The sequence below is a fragment of the Aulonocara sp. 'chitande type north' Nkhata Bay genome, linkage group LG3 (genome assembly GCF_057382095.1).
Source record: "Aulonocara sp. 'chitande type north' Nkhata Bay isolate Kocher_YH1m ecotype deep benthic linkage group LG3, A_spYH_male_GT1.1, whole genome shotgun sequence".
Classification (NCBI taxonomy): domain Eukaryota; kingdom Metazoa; phylum Chordata; class Actinopteri; order Cichliformes; family Cichlidae; genus Aulonocara; species Aulonocara sp. 'chitande type north' Nkhata Bay.
Window position 1 is genome coordinate 12,115,028 of NC_141346.1, and position 23,400 is coordinate 12,138,427.

At 46.6% G+C, this 23,400-nt stretch overlaps 1 protein-coding gene across 3 annotated transcripts in view; it reads left to right on the forward strand.

Annotated features, from left to right (window-relative positions):
- The window catches only part of LOC147333986 (cell adhesion molecule CEACAM5-like), a 45,815-nt gene that overhangs the window by 13,811 nt on the left and 8,604 nt on the right, over positions 1-23,400 (forward strand). For all 3 annotated transcript variants that reach the window (XR_015128396.1, XM_086286454.1, XM_086286455.1), the window contains exons 4-8: positions 3,807-4,139; positions 7,861-8,196; positions 16,176-16,508; positions 20,671-21,003; positions 23,044-23,382. Coding sequence is in view for 2 of the 3 variants with exons in the window: in XM_086286454.1 (XP_086142580.1) it covers positions 3,807-4,139; positions 7,861-8,196; positions 16,176-16,508; positions 20,671-21,003; positions 23,044-23,382 (1,674 nt within the window). In the remaining variant the exon portion in view is untranslated. The remainder of the gene's footprint in view (positions 1-3,806; positions 4,140-7,860; positions 8,197-16,175; positions 16,509-20,670; positions 21,004-23,043; positions 23,383-23,400) is intronic.

Sequence of the window (23,400 nt, forward strand, 5' to 3'; positions counted from 1 at the left end):
GTCCAGGGGAAACACCAAGGCATTCCCTGGTCAGCCGAGAGATATAATATCTCCAGTGTGGCCTGGGTCTGCCCCGGGGCCTCCTCGCGGTGGGACCCTCCCGGAAAACATCGCCCAGGAGGCGCCCAGGGGGCATGTTGTCAGATGCCTGAACCACCTCAACTGGCTCCTTTTAATGTGAAGGAGTAGCGGATCTACTATGAGCCCCTCCTGGATGGCTGAACTTCTCACCCTATCTCTAAGGGAGAGGCCAACCACCCTTTCCTTGGAAGCTCATTTCGATCACTTGTATCTGCGATCTAGTTCTTTCGGTCTCTACCCACAGCTCGTGACCATAGGTGAGGGTGGGGGCGTAGATCGATAGGTAAATTGAGAGGTTTGATTTTACACTCAGCTCCCTCTTTGCCATGATGGATCATTATAGCGTCCACATCACTGCAGCCGCAGCACCAATCCGCCTATCAATCTCCCGCTCCCGTCACTCGTGAACAAGACCCTGAGATACTTGAACTCCTCCACTTGGGGCAGGAACTTGTACCTGACTCGGAGTGGGCACTCCACCATTTTCTGGCTGAGGACCGTGGCCTCAGATTTGGAGGTGCTGATTTTCATTCCCACAGCTTCACACTCGGCTGCAAACATTCCAGTGTGAGCTGAAGGCCTTCACCCGATGAAGTCAACAGAACCACATCATCTGCGAAAAGCAGAGATGAGATTTTGAGGTCATTCAACTGAAAACCTTCCAACATGTGGCTACACATAGAAATTCTGTCCATATAAAGTATCAACAGAATTGGTGACAAAGGGCAGCCCTGGTGGAGCCCATCACCCACTGGGAACTTATTGCTGGCTATGCGGATCAAGCTCTTGCAACAGCTATATAAGGATAAAATGGCCTGTAGCAATGGGCCAGACACCCCATACTCCTGGAGCACCACTCAGAGGACACTCCAAGGGACAGGGTCGAATGCCTTCTCCAAGTCCATAAAATACATTCAATTCAATTCAATTCAATTTTATTTATATAACGCCAAATCACAACATAAGTCGCCTCAAGGCGCTTCATAGATACAGAGAAAAACCCAACAATCATATGACCCCCTATGAGCAAGCACTTTGGCAACAGTGGGAAGGAAAAACTCCCTTTTAACAGGAAGAAACCTCCGGCAGAACCAGGCTCAGGGAGGGGCGGCCATCTGCTGCGACCGGTTGGGGTGAGAGAAGGAAGACAGGATAAAAGACATGCTGTGGAAGAGAGACAGAGGTTAATAACAGATATGATTCGATGCAGAGAGGTCTGTTAATACATAGTGAGTGAGAAAGGTGACTGGAAAGGAAAAACTCAATGCATCATGGGAATCCCCCGGCAGCCTATGTCTATTGCAGCATAACTAAGGGAGGATTCAAGGTCACCTGGTCCAGCCCTAACTATATGCTTTAGCAAAAAGGAAAGTTTTAAGCCTAATCTTAAAAGTAGAGATAGTGTCTGTCTCCCAAATCCAAACTGGAAGCTGGTTCCACAGAAGAGGGGCCTGAAAACTGAAGGCTCTCCCTCCCATTCTACTTTTAAATACTCTAGGAACAACAAGTAGGCCTGCAGAGCGAGAGCGAAGTGCTCTAATAGGGTGATATGGTACTACAAGGTCATTAAGATATGATGGGGCCTGATTATTTAAGACCTTGTATGTGAGGAGCAGGATTTTGAATTCAATTCTGGATTTAACAGGAAGCCAATGAAGGGAAGCCAAAACAGGAGAAATATGCTCTCTCTTTCTAGTCCCTGTCAGGACTCTTGCTGCAGCATTTTGGATTAGCTGAAGGCTTTTCAGTGAGTTTTTTGGACATCCTGATAATAATGAATTGCAGTCGTCCAGCCTGGAAGTAATAAATGCATGAACTAGTTTTTCAGCGTCACTCTGAGACAGGATATTTCTAACTTTAGAGATGTTGCGCAAATGGAAAAACGCAGTCTTACATATTTGTTTAATATGTGCATTGAAGGATATGTCCTGGTCAAAAATGACTCCAAGGTTCCTCACAGCGTTACTGGAGGCCAAGGTAATGCCATCCAGAGTAAGAATCTGGTTAGATACCATATTTCTAAGATTTTCAGGGCCGAGTACAATAACCTCAGTTTTATCTGAATTAAGAAGCAGAAAGTTAGCGGCCATCCAGGTCTTTATGTCTTTAAGACATTCCTGCAGTTTAACTAATTGGTGTGTGTTATCTGGCTTCATGGACAGATAGAGCTGGGTGTCGTCAGCATAGCAGTGAAAATGTATGCTATGTCTTCTAATGATGCTGCCTAAGGGAAGCATGTATAATGTGAACAGAATTGGTCCTAGCACTGAACCCTGTGGAACTCCATAATTAACCTCAGTGTGTGAAGAGGACTCTCCATTTACATGCACAAACTGGAGTCTATTAGATAGATATGATACAAACCACTGCAGTGCAGTACTTGTAATACCTACAGCATGTTCTAATCGATCGCAAGGTAGTATTGGTAGATCGCATGGCATTAAAAAAATAGATGCCAGCCTATCATCCATCCCGTCACTTGATTGATACAGGGAAGCCAGTCAGATGACAGCAGATTTTTTCTGACGCTTAGGTCGCTGCGCATGCGCAAACAGCAGCGCGAAGTGTAGTAAAACTGACAAGCTAGTCAGCGAGTTAACTCCAATTTTTAGCTCTCGGTTTTTTCTCTTAAACCTGGCCGTCAGCAGCTACTGTCCGGAATATGCATCCCTGGCTGATTCAATTCAGTGCAAGTCATCAGAGTAAACTCAGGTAATGACAAAAAATTTACATAGTTAATTGTGTTGTGAAATATTGGATATTGCGGTTATGCATGTATATACATTGTAGATATAAAGAATCCTCAATATATTTATAAATAAGTATATGTTTTGGATTTTTGTAGTGGGTAGATCATTTTGACTTGGTCATTTTATAAGTAGCTCACATGCGGAAAAAGTGTGAGCACCCCTGGTCTAGCAGGACAAGCACAGAGATGAGTCCACTGTCAGAGGCCATAAGAAGATCATTTGTAACCTTCACTAAAGCTGTTTCTGTGCTGTGCTGAGCTCTGAAACCTGACTGAAACTCTTCAAATAAGCCATTCCTCTGCAGATGATCTGTTAGCTGTTTGACAACTACTCTTTCAAGGATTTTTGATATGAAAGGAACGTTGGAGATTGGCCTATAATTAGCTAAGACTGCTGGGTGGTTGGTTGTAGAGTGGTTGGGCAAACTCCCTTGCGCCCTCAAGTATCCTTGAGAGGATAAAGAGCTCGTCCAGTTTTCCACGGGCAGGACGAAAACCGCATTGTTCCTCCTGTATCCGAGGTTCGACTAACGGAAGGACTCTCCTCTCCAGCACCCTGACATAGACTCTCCCAGGGAGGCTGAAGAATGTGATCCCCCTATAGTTAGAACACAAAAGGGACTGGAGGGTGTGCGAATCCAGGGGTACTGTGCGTGATTTCCACACAACATTGTAGAGTGTCAATCAGAACAGCCCTACAACATCCAGAGCCTTCAGGATCTTAAAGAGTGGACCTTATCCACCCCAGCAGCTCTGCCACCAAGGAGTTGTTTAACCGCCTCAGTGATCTCGTCCCTGGAGATTGGCGGGTCATCCCCTTCGTCCACAGACTCTCCTTCCTCCACGGAAGACGTGTCAGTGGGATTAAAGGGATAAAATGTCAAAGGAAATAAACAAAATATTTAAAGTAAATCATACTGATCATAATTGTACTTTGACCTTTAACCTCTCTGCCCTGTTTTGTTTCTTCTTTCAGACCTGAAAAACATCACAGCTAAGTCTGGAGAGAACGTCACTCTAACATGTCAAGCTCCAAACAACAAGATCAAAGCTGTATTGTGGGGCAGAGGTGGCCTAAAGTCAGAAAATGTGTTTTTGTACGAGGATGGTCACTTTGTTCCAGACAACCAGCATCCATCTTTTAAGAACCGGGTGGTTCTGCAGGACAGACAGATGAAGGATGGAGACGTGTCTTTGATTCTGAAGGATGTGACGATTAATGATGCTGGAACATACGTGTGTACTGTCTTCATGAGAGGAAGCTTTTCATTGAAGCTCAACTTCATCAAACTGACTGTTCTACCTCCAGGTGAGTGAGTAGAGTTGAGTGTGTGTGTGATCAGAGGTGAAGCTGCTTCCTGGTTGTTGATGTTTGTTTGTTGTATGGATGAGCTGGTGGATGTCAGAGGTAGACAGCTGTTTCTCCAGCTGTTGTCTTTGTGGCTGGTAGTCTAGAGTTGTAGAGCAGCATTGTTTGGTTAGAGCAGAAACAAAGACATTTATGAATCAGTCTCTTTTTCTCTTGCTCTCTAACTCGTCTGTAAACATGTGTGGGGAAACTCTGTTAGAGCCTACAGCTGGAGGGGGAGGGGAGGGGTGAAGCTGGTGGTTGTGAGTCTGTGAAAGTGAATCCTGCCGGTGCCATAGCTGGTGAAAACATACTTAGTGCAGACACAAAGGTCCATCAGCTTCAAAGTGTGTCAGAAAAATGTCCACATGATGACTGATGGATGAGAGAGGTCCCATTTTTGTTGTTGTGCACAAATCATTGAACAACACAAACACTTAGAGCTCCTTTCACTGCTGCCTGTTTTGTTACTGAACACATTTCTGATGGTCCTACAGTCCAACGTAGCAAACATCTCCCTGAAGCCTCTTCTTAGAGACCAAAGGTTGGATCAGAGCGAGCAGCTGAAAGGACACATCTATGAATGCAGTCAGAGACTTTCTCACAACCTCACACTCTATTTCTAAATCCTCACATTTTTGTTGTTGTGCACAAATCATTGAACAACACAAACACGTCTGTCTCTTGAGGGGCACCAGGCAGGGATGCCCACTCTCCCCTTCACTGTTTGCAATTTATATTGAACCACTAGCAGCAGCAAATAGGCAGAATACAGTAATTAAGGGCATAAAATGCAAGAAAGTAGAACTACAGTCTCTATGTGGATGATGTTTTGCTTTTTCTCTAAAACCTTCAAACCAACCTTTCTGAGGTAATTACACTAATAAACTTGTTTCGAAGAGTTTCAGATTATTCCATTAACTGGTCAACATCTACAATTCTTCCAATTAATTGCTCCCTCCATAATTCTGCTTCTACCCCACTGCAATCGGGAAATATCAAATATTTGGGTATTAATGTCTTTCCTAAGCTTGCAGATTTAACTAAATTAAACCACATCCCACTTCTAAAGAAAGTAGAAGGCAATCTGGCTAGATGGAAATGTCTACCCATATCACTCATGGGAAGGGTCGTCGCTATAAAAATTATGATCTTGCCAAAAATAAATTATTTATTTTCAGTGATCCTGAACAAATCATCACAAGATTGGTTCAGATCTCAGGATTCGTATATTTCTAAATTCCTTTGAATAGATAAATCCCCGTGTATCAGCTTATAAATGCCACAAATCACCAAGGATAAAGGAGGACGAACTGGAAGAAAAAACCATGAGTAGAAGCTCACATCAAGACAATAGCTCCTCGGTTCACAGTAGCATCGCTCTTACTTAGACTTAGTTCCTCCTATGCCGGGCGGCGCATCGGGCAGCTAGTGATCTCCATCGATGTCGGTCAGCAGCGACTGCTTCAGCTTCGTCCCAGGCAATGTTGACAGTTCTCAGATCGTCCATGAATGTTCGACGCCATGTGGTCTTTGGTCGGCCTTGCTTTCGCTTGCCAGTGCGTGGACGCCATGTCATGTCAATCTTAGCTGGGCGATGAGGGGGCAGGCGTAAAATACTGTATGGCCCGCAAAGCGGAAGCGCCTTTCTGCAACAACATCGGCTAATGGGCGGGTGCCTGCTCTTCATAGGACCTCCTCATTTGTTATTCGGTCCCGGTAGGAAATTCTCAGGATTCGCTGCAGGCCACGTTGTTGAAGCACGTTCAGGTGTTGAATAATTGCACTTGTTAAGCGCCAGGTTTCACTAGCGTAAAGTGCAGTAGGGAAGACGATAGAGTTCAGTAGTCTGATCTTGACCCTTACATTCAGGGAGGTCGAGTTCCAAATAGGTTGGAGACGTCGCAGGACACCAACTGCCTTCCCTACTTTGGCGTCAACATCCCGATCAGAGACCCCGTCATTTGAGATGATGCTGCCAAGATATGTAAAATTCTTCAGCACGTTGTTGGTTGATCATGACAGGAATGCGGGCACGTGCATAGCCAACTCGGAGTACCTTGGTTTTTTTGGCGCTGATTCTTAATCCAACTTTCGCCGCCTCCCTCTGCAGGGCCGCGGTCAACTTTTGGAAGTCTTCCTGAGTCGAGCCCAGCAGGGCGATGTCATCTGCAAAGTCCAAGTCAGTGAGATTACGCGCTTTGTGCCAGAGCACACCGATGCCAGCTTGGTCAACTGATCGTCGCATGATGAAGTCAATTACCAACAGGAAGAGGAAAGGGGATAGCACGCATCCTTGTCGGACGCCAGTATTGATCTTGAAGAAATCCGTCCGGATGCAGCAACGGGAGTTGGAGTAGAGACAACGAAAGACATCTACAAACTGCTGAGGGACTCCATAGTGGCGCAGGATAGCCCATAGAGTCGGCCGGTGGACGCTGTCAAAAGCCTTCTCGAAGTCAATGAAATTAATAGAAATCTTCCTTTGGTATTCCAATGTTTGTTCAATGATCATGCGGAGGGTGAAGATTTGCTCGACGCATGACCGGCCATGAACTCTGCCATTGCCGGTCCCAAGCCCGGATGAGAAAGGAGGAGGGTTGGGCGTGGGGCTAGCAACCCCACCCTGTAAAAACTCCAACTGCTATGGAAACAGCAAGTGAATCTCAGTATCAACTGAATCAGGGCGAAGATGATCGGCAACCCTTAATGACGGCAGTGGAGAAAAGCCCTCGGGTCGTCCACTGCCCGATGCGTCGACCAATTTTCGACCCAAAAGAAACTACTCGTTATAGCATCGCTCTGCTAACATGCAAACAACACATTTGAGCTACTCACCCCCTCCCTCCTGTGCTGAATCGTAGGGTAAGCGAATCACTCAGGACTCACTAACCCCCTCCATCCTGTGCTGATGATGTGCCTTAACCAATGGCTCACAGCTCAGTGGACATTTAGATGAGAAAACATATATTTGACACATTTAAGGAAAATACTAACAAAATAAAAGTAACCAAATAAATGTTCCCTTTAGAATTTTTTTTTGCTCTTTTTTGCTCTATAAAATAGTTGTTTTCTTTTAGAATCACTCATCTTAGCAGTAGGATTTACATGAAAAGAGGAATAAATTAAGTTTGAGTGAAAATGTACATTTTTTGTACTCTCTGGTCAACTGACTCAGTGACTCAAATGACTCAAAATCCGATTCACTTTGGTGAGTGACTCATTAAAACTCGATTCAGTAAAAGGAATCAAATTTACCATCACCAGCCTACTGGCACATGTGCACCACAACAACCGGTCTGAGCTAGAAGTGCAGCTTGCCGCTAACTAAGCGACAGAGCCCTCTACTGGACACTATGCGTAGCTGCTCAGGCTTAGTTCAATAAACAAAACTGGACCTATACATTCAGACTTACCATTTATCAGCTCAAACATCAAACGACATGAATGCTTTAAATGCGTCAACATCAGGTCTTCTCTGACAACATGGTGGGAGTCTACAGCTGGAGGGGGAGGGGTGAAGCTGGTGGTTGTGAGTGTGTACAAGTGAATCCTGCCAGTGCCATATCTCATGAAACATACTTGTGCAAAGGAAATACACAAAATATTTAAAGTCAATCATTCTGATCATAATTGTACTTTGACCTTTAACCTCTCTGCTCTGTGTTGTTTCTTCTTTCAGATGAATTAATACAGGTTAAGTCTGGACAGGACGTCACTCTGACGTGTCAAGCTCCAAACAACAACATCACAGGTGTGGTGTGGGGCAGAGCTGACCTGGGAGATAAACATGTGCTTTTGTACCGAGATGGGAAGTTTGATCCAGACAGCCAGCATCCATCTTTTAAGAACCGGGTGGATCTGCAGGACAGACAGATGAAGGATGGAGACGTGTCTTTGATTCTGAAGGATGTGACAATTAATGATGCTGGAACATACGTGTGTAGTGTCTTGATGGAAGAAACACGCTCTTTGAAGCTCATCAGCATCATTAACCTGATTGTTTTTGATCCTCCAGGTGAGTGAGTAGAGTTGAGTGTGTGTGTGATCAGAGGTGAAGCTGCTTCCTGGTTGTTGATGTTTGTTTGTTGTATGGGTGAGCTGGTGGATGTCAGAGGTAGACAGATGTTTCTCCAGCTGTTGTCTTTGTGGCTGGTAGTCTAGAGTTGTCAGTGTTGGGAAGGTTACTTTTAAAATGTATTCCATTACAGAATACAGAATACATGCCCTAAAATGTATTCTGTAACGTATTCTGTTACGTTACTCAATGACAGTAACGTATTCTGAATACTTTGGATTACTTAATATATTATCATGCATTTTACAACTACGTGAATGTACTATTGCTGTGTGATTTTGTTACGGCCCTAGCTGGGCCTCTTGATACAGCCCTTGTGTGGGTGTGGTGCTTTTCTCCGCCTCCTACTTTCTTACTCCTACCCCCTCTCTCGCTCTCACTCTCCTCTCTCCCCAGGACACAGCTGCTTCTGATTAGCCTCGTTTGCCACCTGGGCCCAGTCAGCAATCACCTCTCTGAGGTCATATAAGCTGGGGATGAGCTGTGAACAGGGTGTGGGGTGTTCTCTGGTGTCTCTGCGTTGTGTGTGGTTAGCCTGCTCGAAGTGTGGAGTTGTGGAAACCGTATAGCTGCTTTACGTGAGTAGTGTGGGCTTGTGGGCCTTGGCAGCAGTAAGCCAGCTGCTGTTAGTGACAGGGTGAGCTTGTGGGCCCCTGGAAGTGCCTCCTCGTGGTGTGGAGTTTTTGTTTGGTTGTTGTGTTGTGTTCTTTGTTGTTGCAACCTTTGTTCTCTTTTTCCGAGTGTTATTGGTAAAACGGTGTTGTCGGCTCTTTATGTTAAGATGATTTATAATAAAGACTATTTTATTTACTAAAAACACTGGTCTGTTTTCCTTTCATTCTGTTCTGGACTCATTTGTTACTGGTCCCCTCACTCGCATGCCTAGACCCTTTCGGGGGGAACGTAACAGATTTATTACTATTACTGAAGGTCCGCGGCTCCGAACCGTAGTAAAAGGACCTCTGACTAATACCGTTCGGTGTCGGGCTCATAGCCGAAAACTAGCTTTACTTTGTTGTGTGGGTCAACTTTGCTAGCAAGAGACAGAGAGGGGCGTTGAAAGACTGCTCCAACGGAGCTTATTGCCGGCGCGCATCCTGGATCCGCCGGACCGCATAGGCCGGATGGCCGCCGATGAGCCGGGCGGGAGGAGGGGGCTCGGAAGGAGGGCACAGGGGGCTGAGGCGGACCGGCTTAAGTTGAGATACATGGAACGTGGGATGTACACGCCGAGAGGCCGGAAGCCGGAGCCTGACCGCCACCGGGTTGATGACCCGGTCCACTTCGTACGGCCCGATGAAACGGGGAGCCAGTTTGCGGGACGTGCCCCGGAGCGGGATATTCCCCGCAGCCAACCAAACCTTCTGTCCCGGCTGGTAGTCAGGGGCTGGGGCGCGGCGACGATCGGCGTAGTGCGCCTGTCGTTCCTTCACGCGCAGGAGGGCGCGGCGAGCGCAGCGCCACACACGTTGGCAGCGCCGGAGGTGATGAGAGGCCGACGGGACGGAGAGGGACAGGTCTTCTTCTGGGAAGAGCGGAGGCTGATACCCGAGGGACGCTTCGAAAGGAGACAAGCCGGTGGAGGACGAGGTGAGAGTATTGTGGGCGTACTCCACCCAGGGCAGGTAAGTAACCCAGGAGGAGGGGTTTTGACTAACTACGCACCTCAGCATAGTCTCCAGCTCCTGATTAAGACGTTCAGTTTGCCCATTGGATTGCGGTTGGAAACCAGAACTCAAACTGACCTTGGCGCCGAGAATGGAGCAGAAGGTCCTCCACACTTGTGAGGTGAACTGGGGACCTCGATCGGAGACAATGTCCAGGGGAATTCCGTGGAGCCTGAAAACATCTGTGATCAATGCTTGGGCAGTCTCAGCAGCCGAGGGCAGCTTGGCTAGCGGGATGAAGTGAGCGGCCTTAGAAAACCGATCCACAACGGTGAGGATGACACATTTTCCAGAAGAGGTAGGGAGACCGGTAACAAAGTCGAGGGAGATGTGAGACCAGGGCCGGTGGGGAGTAGTGAGTGGTTGGAGCTGACCTACGGGATGCTTCGTGGATGACTTATTACGGGCGCAGACGGCACAGGCAGACACGTAGTCCCTCATGTCCCGTAGTAGCGATTTCCACCAGAAGTGTCTGCTGAGGAGGCGTGCCGTTCTGCTCACGCCCGGGTGGCACGTGAATCGTGCTGTGTGGATCCAGTGGATGACTGCTCCCCGGGCGGCGGCGGGAACGAAGCGCCGTCCTGGCGGTCCAGTCCCTGGGTCAGGGTCCCCCGGCAGCGCTCGGCGAATGGTCTCCTCAATTTCCCAGGTGAGAGCACCCACCACGCAGGTGGCTGGTAGGATGGTGGCGGGGGAGGGCGCCTCACTGTCGGGGGAATACAGACGGGAGAGCGCATCGGGTTTGATGTTCCGTGACCCGGGACGATAGGAGAGCGTGAAGTTGAAGCGGGCGAAGAATAGGGACCAGCGAGCTTGACGTGGATTCAACCTCTTGGCAGTTCTAAGGTACAGCAGGTTTTTATGATCTGTCCATATAAGGAAGGGCTGTTCGGCCCCTTCCAGCCAGTGACGCCATTCCTCCAATGCGAGTTTTACCGCTAGGAGTTCCCTGTCGCCGATGTCGTAATTCCTCTCCGCGGGGGTGAGTCGGCGTGAGAAGAAGGCGCACGGCCGGAGTTTATTCAGGGGCCCAGACCGCTGGGAGAGAACCGCCCCAACTCCCACATCAGACGCGTCAACCTCAACAACAAACTGTTTAGAAGAGTCAGGATGGGTTAGAATGGGTGTGGACGTGAACAATCGCTTCAACTTAGCGAAGGCTGCGTGGGCCTCAGGGGACCATGTAAAAGACACCTTGGGTGAGGTGAGTTGGGTGAGAGGCGCGGCTACCTGGCTGTAGTTTCGAATGAAACGGCGATAAAAGTTCGCAAACCCCAGGAAGCTCTGAAGCTTCTTCCGTGACTCCGGAACCGGCCATTCCAATATCGCTTTGACCTTCACTGGGTCGGTCTTCACCTGCCCACCTGCGAGGATGTAGCCCAAGAAGGAAATAGATGAGACGTGGAACTCACATTTTTCCGCTTTGACGTACAGTCTGTTTTCGAGCAGCCGTTGTAGCACGCTCCTCACATGGATGCGATGGTCCTCGAGCGTCTTGGAAAAAATCAGAATATCATCCAGGTAAACAAAAACAAACACGTTCAGGAAATCCCGTAACACGTCGTTGACTAGGGCTTGAAAAACCGCCGGGGCGTTCATTAACCCGAACGGCATCACCAGATATTCGAAATGCCCTAAAGGGGTATTGAAGGCGGTCTTCCACTCGTCGCCCTCACGTATCCGTACCAGGTGGTAGGCGTTCCGCAGATCCAGTTTGGTGAAGACTGTGGCTCCCTGGAGTGAGTTAAAAACAGAACTAATGAGTGGGAGGGGATATTTGTTTTTGACGGTGACGTTGTTCAGCCCCCTGTAATCAATGCACGGGCGGAGCGTCCCGTCTTTCTTTCCCACGAAGAAAAAACCCGCAGCCACGGGGGAGGATGACGGCCTAATATGTCCTGCAGTTAGCGACTCCTGGATGTAATTCTCCATGGTTTCTCTTTCGGGGCGAGACAGGTTGTATAATCTGCTAGAGGGCAGCGATGCACCCGGGAGCAGATCAATAGCACAGTCATATGGACGGTGAGGCGGGAGTGAGAGCGCCTCGTCTTTACTGAACACCTGCCGAAGATCGTGATAATCGGGGGGCACGGAAGAGAGATCCGGCGCGGGTGGCGGGGCGGGCCTCAGGCAGTTCGCCAGACAAAACACACTCCAGCTCGTGATACTCTTTCCGGCCCAATCTATGTGTGGGTTATGTCTCTGTAACCAGGGGTAGCCTAGGATAAGCGGGGTGTCAGGAGCAGGAAAAGTGAAAAAAGACAGCTGCTCTTGGTGGTTACCTGATGTGATTAACCGTACAGGCGCGGTTTGGTGAGTTATGTATGCAAACACTTGGTTGTTCAATGTAGACGCATGGATGGGGGGTTCGAGTGGGGTAAGAGACACAGCTAACCTCTTAGCCAGCTTCTCATCCATAAGGTTCTGTTCCGCCCCGGAGTCCACCAACGCGGGGCATGTAAAAGTCTGATTAGGAGTCACGATAGTAACAGACAGTAACAATCGGGGTCTAGTAGTACTTAGAGCGCTGCCCACCCGTATCCCCGGACTTACCGGTGGGCCGGGTCGTTTGGGCGGACCGGGCAAACAGCGATGCGGTGACCGGGCCTCCCACAGTACAGGCATTCTCCAGCCCGAAATCGGCGTTCCCTCTCCTCCGGAGAAAGCCGAGAGCGTCCGATCTGCATGGGTTCGGGCGGGGGAGGCGACGGAGAGCGCGCACACGCAGCTGGGGGCGGGGGCGGAGAAACGCGGATCCCGGGGCGCAATACGGAGCCCATAGGCTTAAGCCGCCGCTCGGCATCCCTCTCCCGCAGGCGTCTATCGAACCTACGGGCGAGGGAGGCTAATTCTTCAAAGGATCTGGTTTCCTCGTGAAACGCTAGTTGGTCCTTCATCTGGTCGTTTAATGACCGTAAAAAAAACCCACGGAGGGCCGAATCAGGCCAACCCACGGCGACCGCTCGGGTACGGAATTCAACTAGGTACTCCGCAATACTGCGCCGCCCCTGACGGAGCCCCAGCAACTTCTGCGCGGCATCGTCCTCCGAAACCGGAGGGGAGAACGTAGCCTGGAACTCCTCCAGGAATTCATCGTAATCGCAATCACGAATGGGGTGAGAGTTTAAGTAAGCTTCAGCCCATGCTAGAGCACGCCCCCGTAACAATCTCACGAAGTGGGAGATCTTAGCAGCATCCATGGGAAACGCGTGAGGCGTGCGGCTGAAAAACAAGGAGCACTGGAAAAGGAACCCCCCACACAGGTCCAACTCCCCGTGGAAGGGTTCCAGCGGCGGAGGTGAAACGCCGCGGTGCACGGGGTCGGGCGGCCTAGTTTGTAGTTTATTCTGAGTGTCACTGAGCTCTTGGCAACGGTCTTGGAGAGACTGGAGCTGCTGATCGTGGCGACCGAGGATAGCGCCCTGTTTATTAATAGCGGAGCGGAGTGGATCTGCTGGGTCCATACTGGCCAGTCCGTACTGTCATGAACCGAAGTTCCGAGCGCAGGCTGGACCCAGAAGCAGAACACACACACCAGGGTAGGAGAGAATAAAGAAAGTAAATTTTATTATAACTAAAGGTGTCCCGTGAGGGTAGCCGGAAAAACAACGTGTGGGCGTGGGCATCCCAACAGCACCCCGGACGCCGGGCCGCGGACCATGACAGTAACTGTATTCTAAATACCACCTTTTTAAACAGTACCTGTAACGGAATACAGTTACTCATATTTTGTATTTTAAATACGTAACGGCGGTACATGTATTCCGTTACTCCCCAACACTGAGAGTTGTAGAGCAGCATTGTTTGGGTAAGGTTAGAGCAGAAACAAAGACATTTATGAATCAGTCTCTTCTTCTCTTGCTGTCATGGCTCAGTGGCCCGTGGAAATGGGATTGACTCAAGTGCAGTTTCAAACCTGGAGGCCAGAGGTGCGGTGTAACGAAAAGAGACTTTATTTACAATGCTCAGAGGCTAACAGAAATTGCAGACTAGAATTAAGGAACATAAACTAGATGTCTGAGGCGAGAGAAAAATACTGTGACTATGACTAGATGGCAGGGATAACTGGGTGCAGGGACTGGGCAGGGGAAACTGTGGCTGGCCAGGGCACTGAAACAGAGGAGAGAGCAGTCAGGGGAATCCCACAGAGAGCTGCGAGTGAATCTGAGGATAATACACTGAGCTGTCTTACAAGCTTGCAGGTGGGGGTTGCGTGGAGGGACAAGGCAGGAGAGGTCCAGGTGGGTACTGCATGCAATGCAGGGAGGCAGGCAGGAGAAACTGGCAGTTCCAAAAAGGGGAGAGATTACCGGCGGCTGCAAACTGGTATCCAGGAGAGCTTGGTAGGTGGGTTTCAGAGGCTGACGAGAAAACAGAGGAAATAAGGTTAATATACACGATGAGTCACCAAGGAACAGACGTGAGGCCAAGAACTGACTAAAGTTGGCAGATAATCTGGCGAAGACCAGTTGAGTGAATAATAAATAAATATAAATAAAAAATAAATACTGCTGGTATGATTGCCATCAGGTGAGGAACAACAAAGACTCCATCCAGTGGGGAGGAGCCGATGCTGTGGAAAACCACCCAGACCATGACACTTGCTCTCTAACTCGTCTGTAAACATGTGTGGGGAAACTCAATGTTAAAGCCTACAGCTGGAGGGGGAGGGGAGGGGAGGGGTGAAGCTTGTGGTTGTGAGTCTGTGAAAGTGAATCCTGCGCCGGTGCCATAGCTGCTGAAAACGTACTTAGTGCAGACACAAAACGTCCATCAGTTGTTCAATGATTTGTGCACAACAACAAAAAATGAATGCAGTCAGAGACTTTCTCGCAACCTCACACTTCATGTGATCAGATGTAAACTCAGGTTCACAATAAAAACTAAGTGTAGGATCAGCAGTAATAGTAACACAGAGTTGTCTGCTGCAACTATGTCATTCTGCTTGACAGGTGAAATTCAGCTGTCAATTGTGTTTATATCAGAAATAAACAATATCAGCCTCTTTACATGTCAATAATGTTTTTCTAATAATTATTTTCATATGGATTCAGTTGGTCTAGACATAGCTTTAAACTCAACCTTAAACTCAGATTTAAACCCAACATTAAAGGCAGGTTTAGGCTTAACTTTAAACTCTGGTTCTCTGTTAATCACTGAAACTACAGACTCACACATTTATAATAATCTGAGCATCACATCAGAAGCCTGGAGAACCTAGAAATGTCTTCGTGATTGTTTGTATCTGCAATTGAGATTTGAGAAGTTTATTGTCATATACACGGCAAAACACACATGGTTAAACAGAGCAATGAAATTCTTTCTTTGCAGTTTGCCTTCACACAACTAAATAAAAAGCTAACTAAAATAAAGAATAAACCTGCATCTGAGCATAGAAAATAATAAATAAATTAAAACAAGTGCTTATGTTACACATGTAGTTTATGTGTGGGTGTAGTCAGAATTTAAGGTGCTAGCAGTTGCAACACTGTCAGAGTGATAATATATATAGAAAATGCAATAAAAAATGTTTATATTGTATGAAGTTGTATTACGTTATGTAAGAATGTACAAAATTGCAAATTTACAGGTCAAAGATAGTTACGATTCGACAATTAGTCAGTGATTCAGTAGCCTGATGCCTTGTGAATAGAAATTATTTTTTAGTCTTGTTATCCTTACTTTCACACATTGAACTAAAGTGAGTTTCTCTCTGACATAACAAGAAGTACGGGAGGATTATTTTCATATGGATTCAGTTTATCTGTGTGTGAATGAAACACGAGGCTGGGTGGAAACATCTTTAATCCAGCTGTGACAGAGACAAAGAAGTGTAATGTGTGTGTCAGTGTGATGTGTTGTAGTGTCAGGAGTCAGGATGCAGCTACAAAGCTTTTTGTTCAGTGTATACAAACAGCTGTAGCTCCATAAAGGCAGCATGCAGAGACTCACAGTGTCTTATAATGAGAGGCTGCTTTCTCTCACACATTATGTTCACTTATTATCAGCACATGTTGTTCTGTGGAAGCTAACATCTTGTAGTTTCTGACAGTTTGCATGTTTAGCATGAGGCTAAAATTCCCCCTCAGTGGGTCACTGGTGACCTGCTGGATGTTCAGAGGTTCATTAAATCCAACATGACTAAAAACTCAAATGTCAAAGGAAATAAACAAAATATTTAAAGTCAATCATTCTGATCATGATTGTACTTTGACCTTTAACCTCTCTGCTCTGTGTTGTTTCCTCTTTCAGACGTGAAAATCCTCACAGCTGAGTCTGGACAGGACGTCACTCTGACATGTCGAGCTCCAAACAGCAACATCAAACATTTAAACTGGAGCAGAGCTGATCTGGAAGATAAGCATGTACTTTTGTACCAGGATGGTCAGTTTGATTCAAACAACCAGCATCCATCTTTTAAGAACCGGGTGGATCTGCAGGACAAAGAGATGAAGGATGGAGACGTGTCTTTGATTCTGAAGGATGTGACGATTAATGACACTGGAACATACGAGTGTCGTGTCAGCGTGGGAGGAAGACTCCCATGGAAGCGCAACAGCATTTTTTACCTGAGTATTTCACCAGGTGAGTGAATAGAGTTGAGTGTGTGTGTGATCACAGGTTCTGCCTCCACCGATGTGTCCTGATCACACTCTGCACTGCTGTGCTACTCCTACTTTGTACTTTTATTTCTGTGTTTGTGCGTGCGCAGTGTGAGAGGTTGCGTTGACACCCTCACAACGGGCAACAGGTTCTTCAAACAGGTTTGATTTTCTTATGACCATGCGATTTGTGATCGGGAGCTCGTTGTGAGGTGTTAATCGCTTCTCGTTATCCCATGTATACTACACAATGCACGACACACAATTAAGGTGAAACTTGGCCGATCACCAAAAAGGTCGCACAAATTAAAAATCTGCTAAAAAAAAGGCCAAAACTACCACAGTGTATGCCCAGCTTTACTCGTCTGTAAAGATGTGTGGGGAAACTCAATGTTAAAGCCTACAGCTGGAGGGGGAGGGGAGGGGTGAAGCTGGTGGTTGTGAGTCTGTGAAAGTGAATCCTGCCGGTGCCATAGCTGGTGAAAACGTACTTAGTGCAGACACAAAACGTCCATCAGCTTCAAAGTGTGTCAGAAAAATGTCCACATGGTGACTGATGGATGAGAGAGGTCCCATTGTTGTTGTTGTGCACAAATCATTGAACAACGCAAACACTTAGAGCTGCTTTCAGTGCTGCCTGTTTTGTTACTGCACACATTTCTGATGGTCCTACAGTCCAACGTAGCAAACGTCTCCCTGAAGCCTCTTCTTAGAGACCAAAGGTTGGATCAGAGCGAGCAGCTGAAAGGACACATCTATGAATGCAGTCAGACACTTTCTCACAACCTCACACTTCATCTGATCACAGTTAGACTCAGCTTTAATCTCAGGTTCTCTGTTAGTCACCGAGATTACAGACTCACACATTTATAATAATTTAAGAATAATAACAAGTTAATGTATGCTTGACATTCGTGTTTTCCGGCATATTTGTATTTAGGTCTGCAAGTGAAATTTAACTGTTAGAAGCCAAATGAGCACAAAGGAGTACAGTAGAATTATTTTCATGTTTTTTCAGTGTCTTTGTATGAATATGTCTGTGAAGGTTTTCTATCATCCGGGTCATCGTCATCTAAGGAGCTTGGAAAGAAAAGCGTCTGGGCTTCTTTAAGTTACTTGAAGATGTTTCATCTGAGAAGCATCTTCAGTTCTAGGGTCAAATGGTGGAGAGTCCCAGATTTAAACCCAGTTGGGAGTGTCCCCCAAAAGGGCAATGGACCCCCTGATGATCCTCTACCTTATCACATGAGTCAAGGTGTGAAAGCGGGTGTGGGTCACAATCAGCCAGAGTTTCGGGTGAGCTCATTGTGAAACCTGGCCCCACCCTATCATGTGATTTCCTGAGGTCAGATGGCCCAGGGTGTGAGTGGGCATTAAGGCGTCTGGGAAGAGATCTCAAAACTGGATTATAGATGCAGACAGTTGGTGTCGCCTCTGTCAGTGCGCCCCAGGGCAGCTGTGGCTACAATGCAGCTTGCCATCACCAGTGCGTGAATTGGTGGATGACATTAAAGCGCTTTGGGGTCCTTAGGGACCAAGTAAAGCGCTATACAAATACAGGCCATTTACCATAAGCCACCGCCTCTGTTCAAAGATGGTCGCTCACAGTGGACGTAAATGGCTTCTTTCACTCCTCTTTCAAACCATCTGTCCTCTCTGTCCAAAATGTGAACATTGGTGTTCTCAAAAGAGTGACCTTTGACCTTTGTATGCAGATGGACTGTTGAGTCTTGTCCTGTGGAGGTGGCTCTTCTATGTTGTGCCATGCGCTTGTGAAGTCGCCGTTTGGTCTCTCCAATGCAGAGGTCTGTGCATTCCTCGCTGCACTGTACAGCATACACCACATTGTTAAGTTCGGGAGTAAAAGAGGCGGTACTGGTGATAGGTTTGTAGCTTGAACCTATTCGCTGGAACGTTGAAGACAATATAATTACACAGCAAGCAAGACACGAAGTAGGCAAAGATCTTCATGTTACTCATGCATGAGGGAGACCTGCCTGGAGCCAAGTGTCGTTCCACCACTTGACCTCCGTCAGACTCTCAGCCAGGTTCCCCATAGCACTCCTTTTATTGTGGTTACATGAATATGCATAGGTTCATTAACATATAACATCTTACATAGGTATACATGTGAACAAAGAATACTGTGTGTGTGTGTGTGTGTGTGGGGGGGGGGGGGGGGGGGGGGGGTCAGAGTGTGACCCCATAAAAACTTCCCTAAACCTGCTGGTCTCAAAGTCCAGCAGTTCATCAAACCAAAAGGCACTTAGACTAAGACAGATACAGCTACGTTAATCCTACCATAAAACCATAAAACAATAAGACAAGGTACGACCTCTCTCGTGCTCCCAGAGTGCTCTCTCATGCACACAAAGTTTGCAGACTATCAAGGATCAAACCTCTACCAATCTACAACTAGTTATAAAACTCTAAGCATATATAAGTAAATATTTCTAAGCATAAATGACAATCAACAATACAAAACCTAACAACTGGTCCGTATGTGTGGGCTTCCGGTAAACTTCAATGTTGAGGTTTCCATTCACTTCAATGTACACGGCACACTCCAGGAAAGGCAAACAGCTATCCTTTTTGTCTTCCCTGGTGAACTTTATGTTTTTATCCACGCCGTCAATGTGAGCAGTGAAGGATTACAGTTCTTGAGTTTCGATTTTGACCCAGGTGTCATCTACATATCTGTACCAGTGGCTACGTACTCCTTTAAAACAGCCAAGATCCTTTCTTTCCACTTCCTCCATGTAAAGGTTGGCAACAATAGGTGACACTGGGGAGCCCATGGTACATCCATGTTTTTCTCTGTAGAAACCCTCATTTTATTTGAAATATGTGGTGGTAAGGCAGAGGTCTAACAATGTGAAAATCTGATCAGGGTTGAAGTTGGTTCTGTTTTCCAAAGAGCTGTCTTCTTGTAGTTGTTTTCTGACTGTCTCCACGGCCTCCGTGGTGGGTATGCAAGTGAAGAGAGAGACTACATCAAAGGACATCATGGTTTCATCTGGAGCCAGGGTAAGTTTCTGGACCTTGTCAGTGACGTTTTTGATGTGATGTGGGGTGTTTCCCACAAGAGGTGCTAGGATGGTAGAAAGGTGGAAATGTTGTAGCTGGCTGAGTTTATGCTGCTAACAATGGGTCTGAGTGGGACCCCTTCTTTTTGGATCTTAGGAAGGTCGTAAATACAGGGTATGGCATCCCCTGGTATAGGCGATGATATGCAGGGCGGTCAAGGAAATTACCTTTTCAAGGTCTTGAAGGCAAGCTATAACGTTCTTTTTGTAGCTGTTTGTGGGGTCTCGCTTTAAGGCTTCATAGGTATTGCTGTCACTGAGGAGTGTAGTGATCTTTGTGTGGTAATCCGTAGTGTTTAAAACCATGGTGCACCTTCCTTTGTCGGCTGGTAATGTGGTGATGTTGTGATCTTTGCTCAGGAAAGCGATGGCCTTCTTTTCTTGTATTGTGAGGTTAGATGGAGGGACTTTAGCACTGGAGAGGGTCGGTGAAACTCTCATCCTGATTTACTCAGCTTCTGTTTGTGTTAATTAATTAATCTGTATGGCGGTTCAGTGAAATTCCTGGCTGAAAAGTTTTTCACCCATTTTTCCTGACTGTCTTCAGGTGTAAGGTCTTCCTGCAAGATGCTTTTCTAAGCTCCAACGTCTTTGCATGAAGTTAACATCTGTAATCCAGCTGTGACAGAGACAAAGTGTAATGTGTGTGTCAGTGTGATGTGTTGTAGTGTCAGGAGTCAGGATGCAGCTACAAAGCTTTTTGTTCAGTGTATACAAACAGCTGTAGTTCCATAAAGGCAGCATGCAGAGACTCACAGTGTCTTATAATGAGAGGCTGCTTTCTCTCACACATTATGTTCACTTATTATCAGCACATGTTGTTGTTCTGTGGAAGCTAACATCTTGTAGTTTCTGACACTTTGCATGTTTAGCATGAGGCTAAAATTCCCCCTCAGTGGGTCACTGGTGACCTGCTGGATGTTCAGAGGTTCATTAAATCCAACATGACTAAAAACTCAAATGTCAAAGGAAATAAACAAAATATTTAAAGTCAATCATTCTGATCATAATTGTACTTTGACCTTTAACCTCTCTGCTCTGTGTTGTTTCCTCTTTCAGATCTGAAAATCCTCAAAGTTAAGTCTGGACAGGACGTCACTCTGACATGTCAAGCTCCAAACAACAACATCACAATTTTAAAGTGGAGCAGAGCTGACCTGGAAGATAAGCATGTACTTTTGTACAAGGATGGTCGGTTTGTTCCAGCCAGCAAGCATCCATCTTTTAAGAACCGGGTGGATCTGCAGGACAGACAGATGAAGGATGGAGACGTGTCTTTGATTCTGAAGGATGTGACAATTAATGACGCTGGAACATACGAGTGTCGTGTTTACATGAAAGAAACAGACTCACTGAAGCTCAGCTTCATCTATCTTCATGTTGTTCCTCCAGGTGAGTGAGTAGAGTTGAGTGTGTGTGTGATCAGAGGTGAAGCTGCTTCCTGGTTGTTGATGTTTGTTTGTTGTATGGATGAGCTGGTGGATGTCAGAGGTAGACAGCTGTTTCTCCAGCTGTTGTCTTTGTGGCTGATAGTCTAGAGTTGTAGAGCAGCATTGTTTGGTTAGAGCAGAAACAAAGACATTTATGAATCCGTCTCTTCTTCTCTTGCTCTCTAACTCGTCTGTAAACATGTGTGGGGAAACTCAATGTTAAAGCCTACAGCTGGAGGGGGAGGGGAGGGGTGAAGCTGGTGGTTGTGAGTCTGTGAAAGTGAATCCTGCCGGTGCCATAGCTGGTGAATACGTACTTAGTGCAGACACAAAACGTCCATCAGCTTCAAAGTGTGTCAGAAAAATGTCCACATGATGACTGATGGATGAGAGAGGTCCCATTGTTGTTGTTGTGCACAAATCATTGAACAACACAAACACTTAGAGCTCCTTTCACTGCTGCCTGTTTTGTTACTGCACACATTTCTGATGGTCCTACAGTCCAACGTAGCAAACATCTCCCTGAAGCCTCTTCTTAGAGACCAAAGGTTGGATCAGAGCGAGCAGCTGAAAGGACACATCTATGAATGCAGTCAGACACTTTCTCACAACCTCACACTCTATCTGATCAGCTTTACACTCCACTTTAAACTCTGATTGAGTTGTTCATTGACAATCAAACTACCCCACATAGCAGACAGGTCTGGCCCAGATCTGGTGTCAAGCCGGCACTGCTGGCTGACATCTGGCATGGTAAGTGGTATGTCATCCAGATATGGGCCAGGCCTGGTGTAGATGGCACTGTTTATGTGATAGCATGCCACATCTGGCCCGATTGTGGTTTGGTTTTTGTGGCCCAGGCTCATAGAAAACAGATCTGGCTTGGATCTGGCATCAAGCTGGCACTTCTGACTGACTGGTGTCATGGCAGAGTGTATGTCAACCGGATGCAGGCCAGGTCTGGCAATGAGGCGCTATTTATGTTCCTACTTTCCTAATTTAGTTAGAAGACCCAAATGCCATGTTTTAATACTTTACTGCTATGGTAGCCAACGTTTCAAATGCAGGTTTGACAGGTTTGTGAGTGTACACTTTATCCAAAACCTAGTGGGGTTTTAGTCATGTTTACCCCCTGGGTGGCTTTAACTCAGTAGGTAGAGCAGGTCACCTACTGATTGGAAAGTTAGTGGTTCCTCCAGTCTGTATCTCAAGAGTATGAATGTAGTTAGGAAGCGCTCAGTTTGTGATTGTTGCATAGAGCACTTTGAGTAATTGGGAGAGTAGAAAAGTGCTATATAAGAATCAGTCCATTCACTGTCTGAACATAGTTTTGTCATGTTACTTTTGCACTATTATGCATATGTTGTTATTACATGGATTGATTAAGGTACACATTAGGCTGACGTCTGGGACCAGAGCTGAAACTGTTCTGGGCCAGCACAGAGCCAACAGTGTGTCTGCAACTGGCCTTGTGCTGGCCCATGTGTGGGCCACCTCTGGCAAACCAGATCTGGGCCACCAAAGGGCCTTCATTCTTTGCAGTATGTGGGCGATGTGTAAGCACATTGTGTGGGCCAGATCTGGGCCATATCAATTTTGTTATGTGGGTCAGTGTGATGTGTTGTAGTTTCAGGAGTCAGTATACAGCTACCAAGCTTTTTGTTCAGTGTATACAAACAGCTGTAGCTACAGAAAAGGCAGCATGCAGAGACTCACAGTCTTATAATGAGAGGGCTGCTTCCCATTCCCTCATTTGAGTTTAAGATCCCTGTTCTACAGCCAGTTAACCTCACTGCACTAACTGCACATCTCTGGACTGTGGACAGAAGCCACAACGACATACGCAGAAAGACTCAGACCAGATATTCACAGGATTATTTATTTAACATGACTAAAAAGTCAAATGTCAAAGGAAATAAACAAAATATTTCAAGTCAATCATTCTGATCATAATTCTACTTTGACCTTTAACCTCTCTGCTCTGTGTTGTTTCCTCTTTCAGACCCCAAAATTCTCAAAGCTGACTCTGGACAGAATGTCACTCTGACATGTCAAGCTCCAACCAACAATATCAGAGTTGTAAAGTGGAGCAGAGCTGACCTGAAGTCAGAACATGTCCTTTCATACTGGAATGGTCAATTTTTTCCAATTTTCCAGCATCCATCTTTTAAGAACCGGGTGGATCTGCAGGACAGACAGATGAAGGATGGAGATGTGTCTTTGATTCTGAAGGATGTGACGATCAAAGACACTGGAGCATATGTGTGTCATGTCAGCGTGGCAGAAAAACACTCATTGCAGCCCGTCAACACTGTTTACTTGATTGTTTTTGATCCTCCAGGTGAGTGAGTAGATTTGA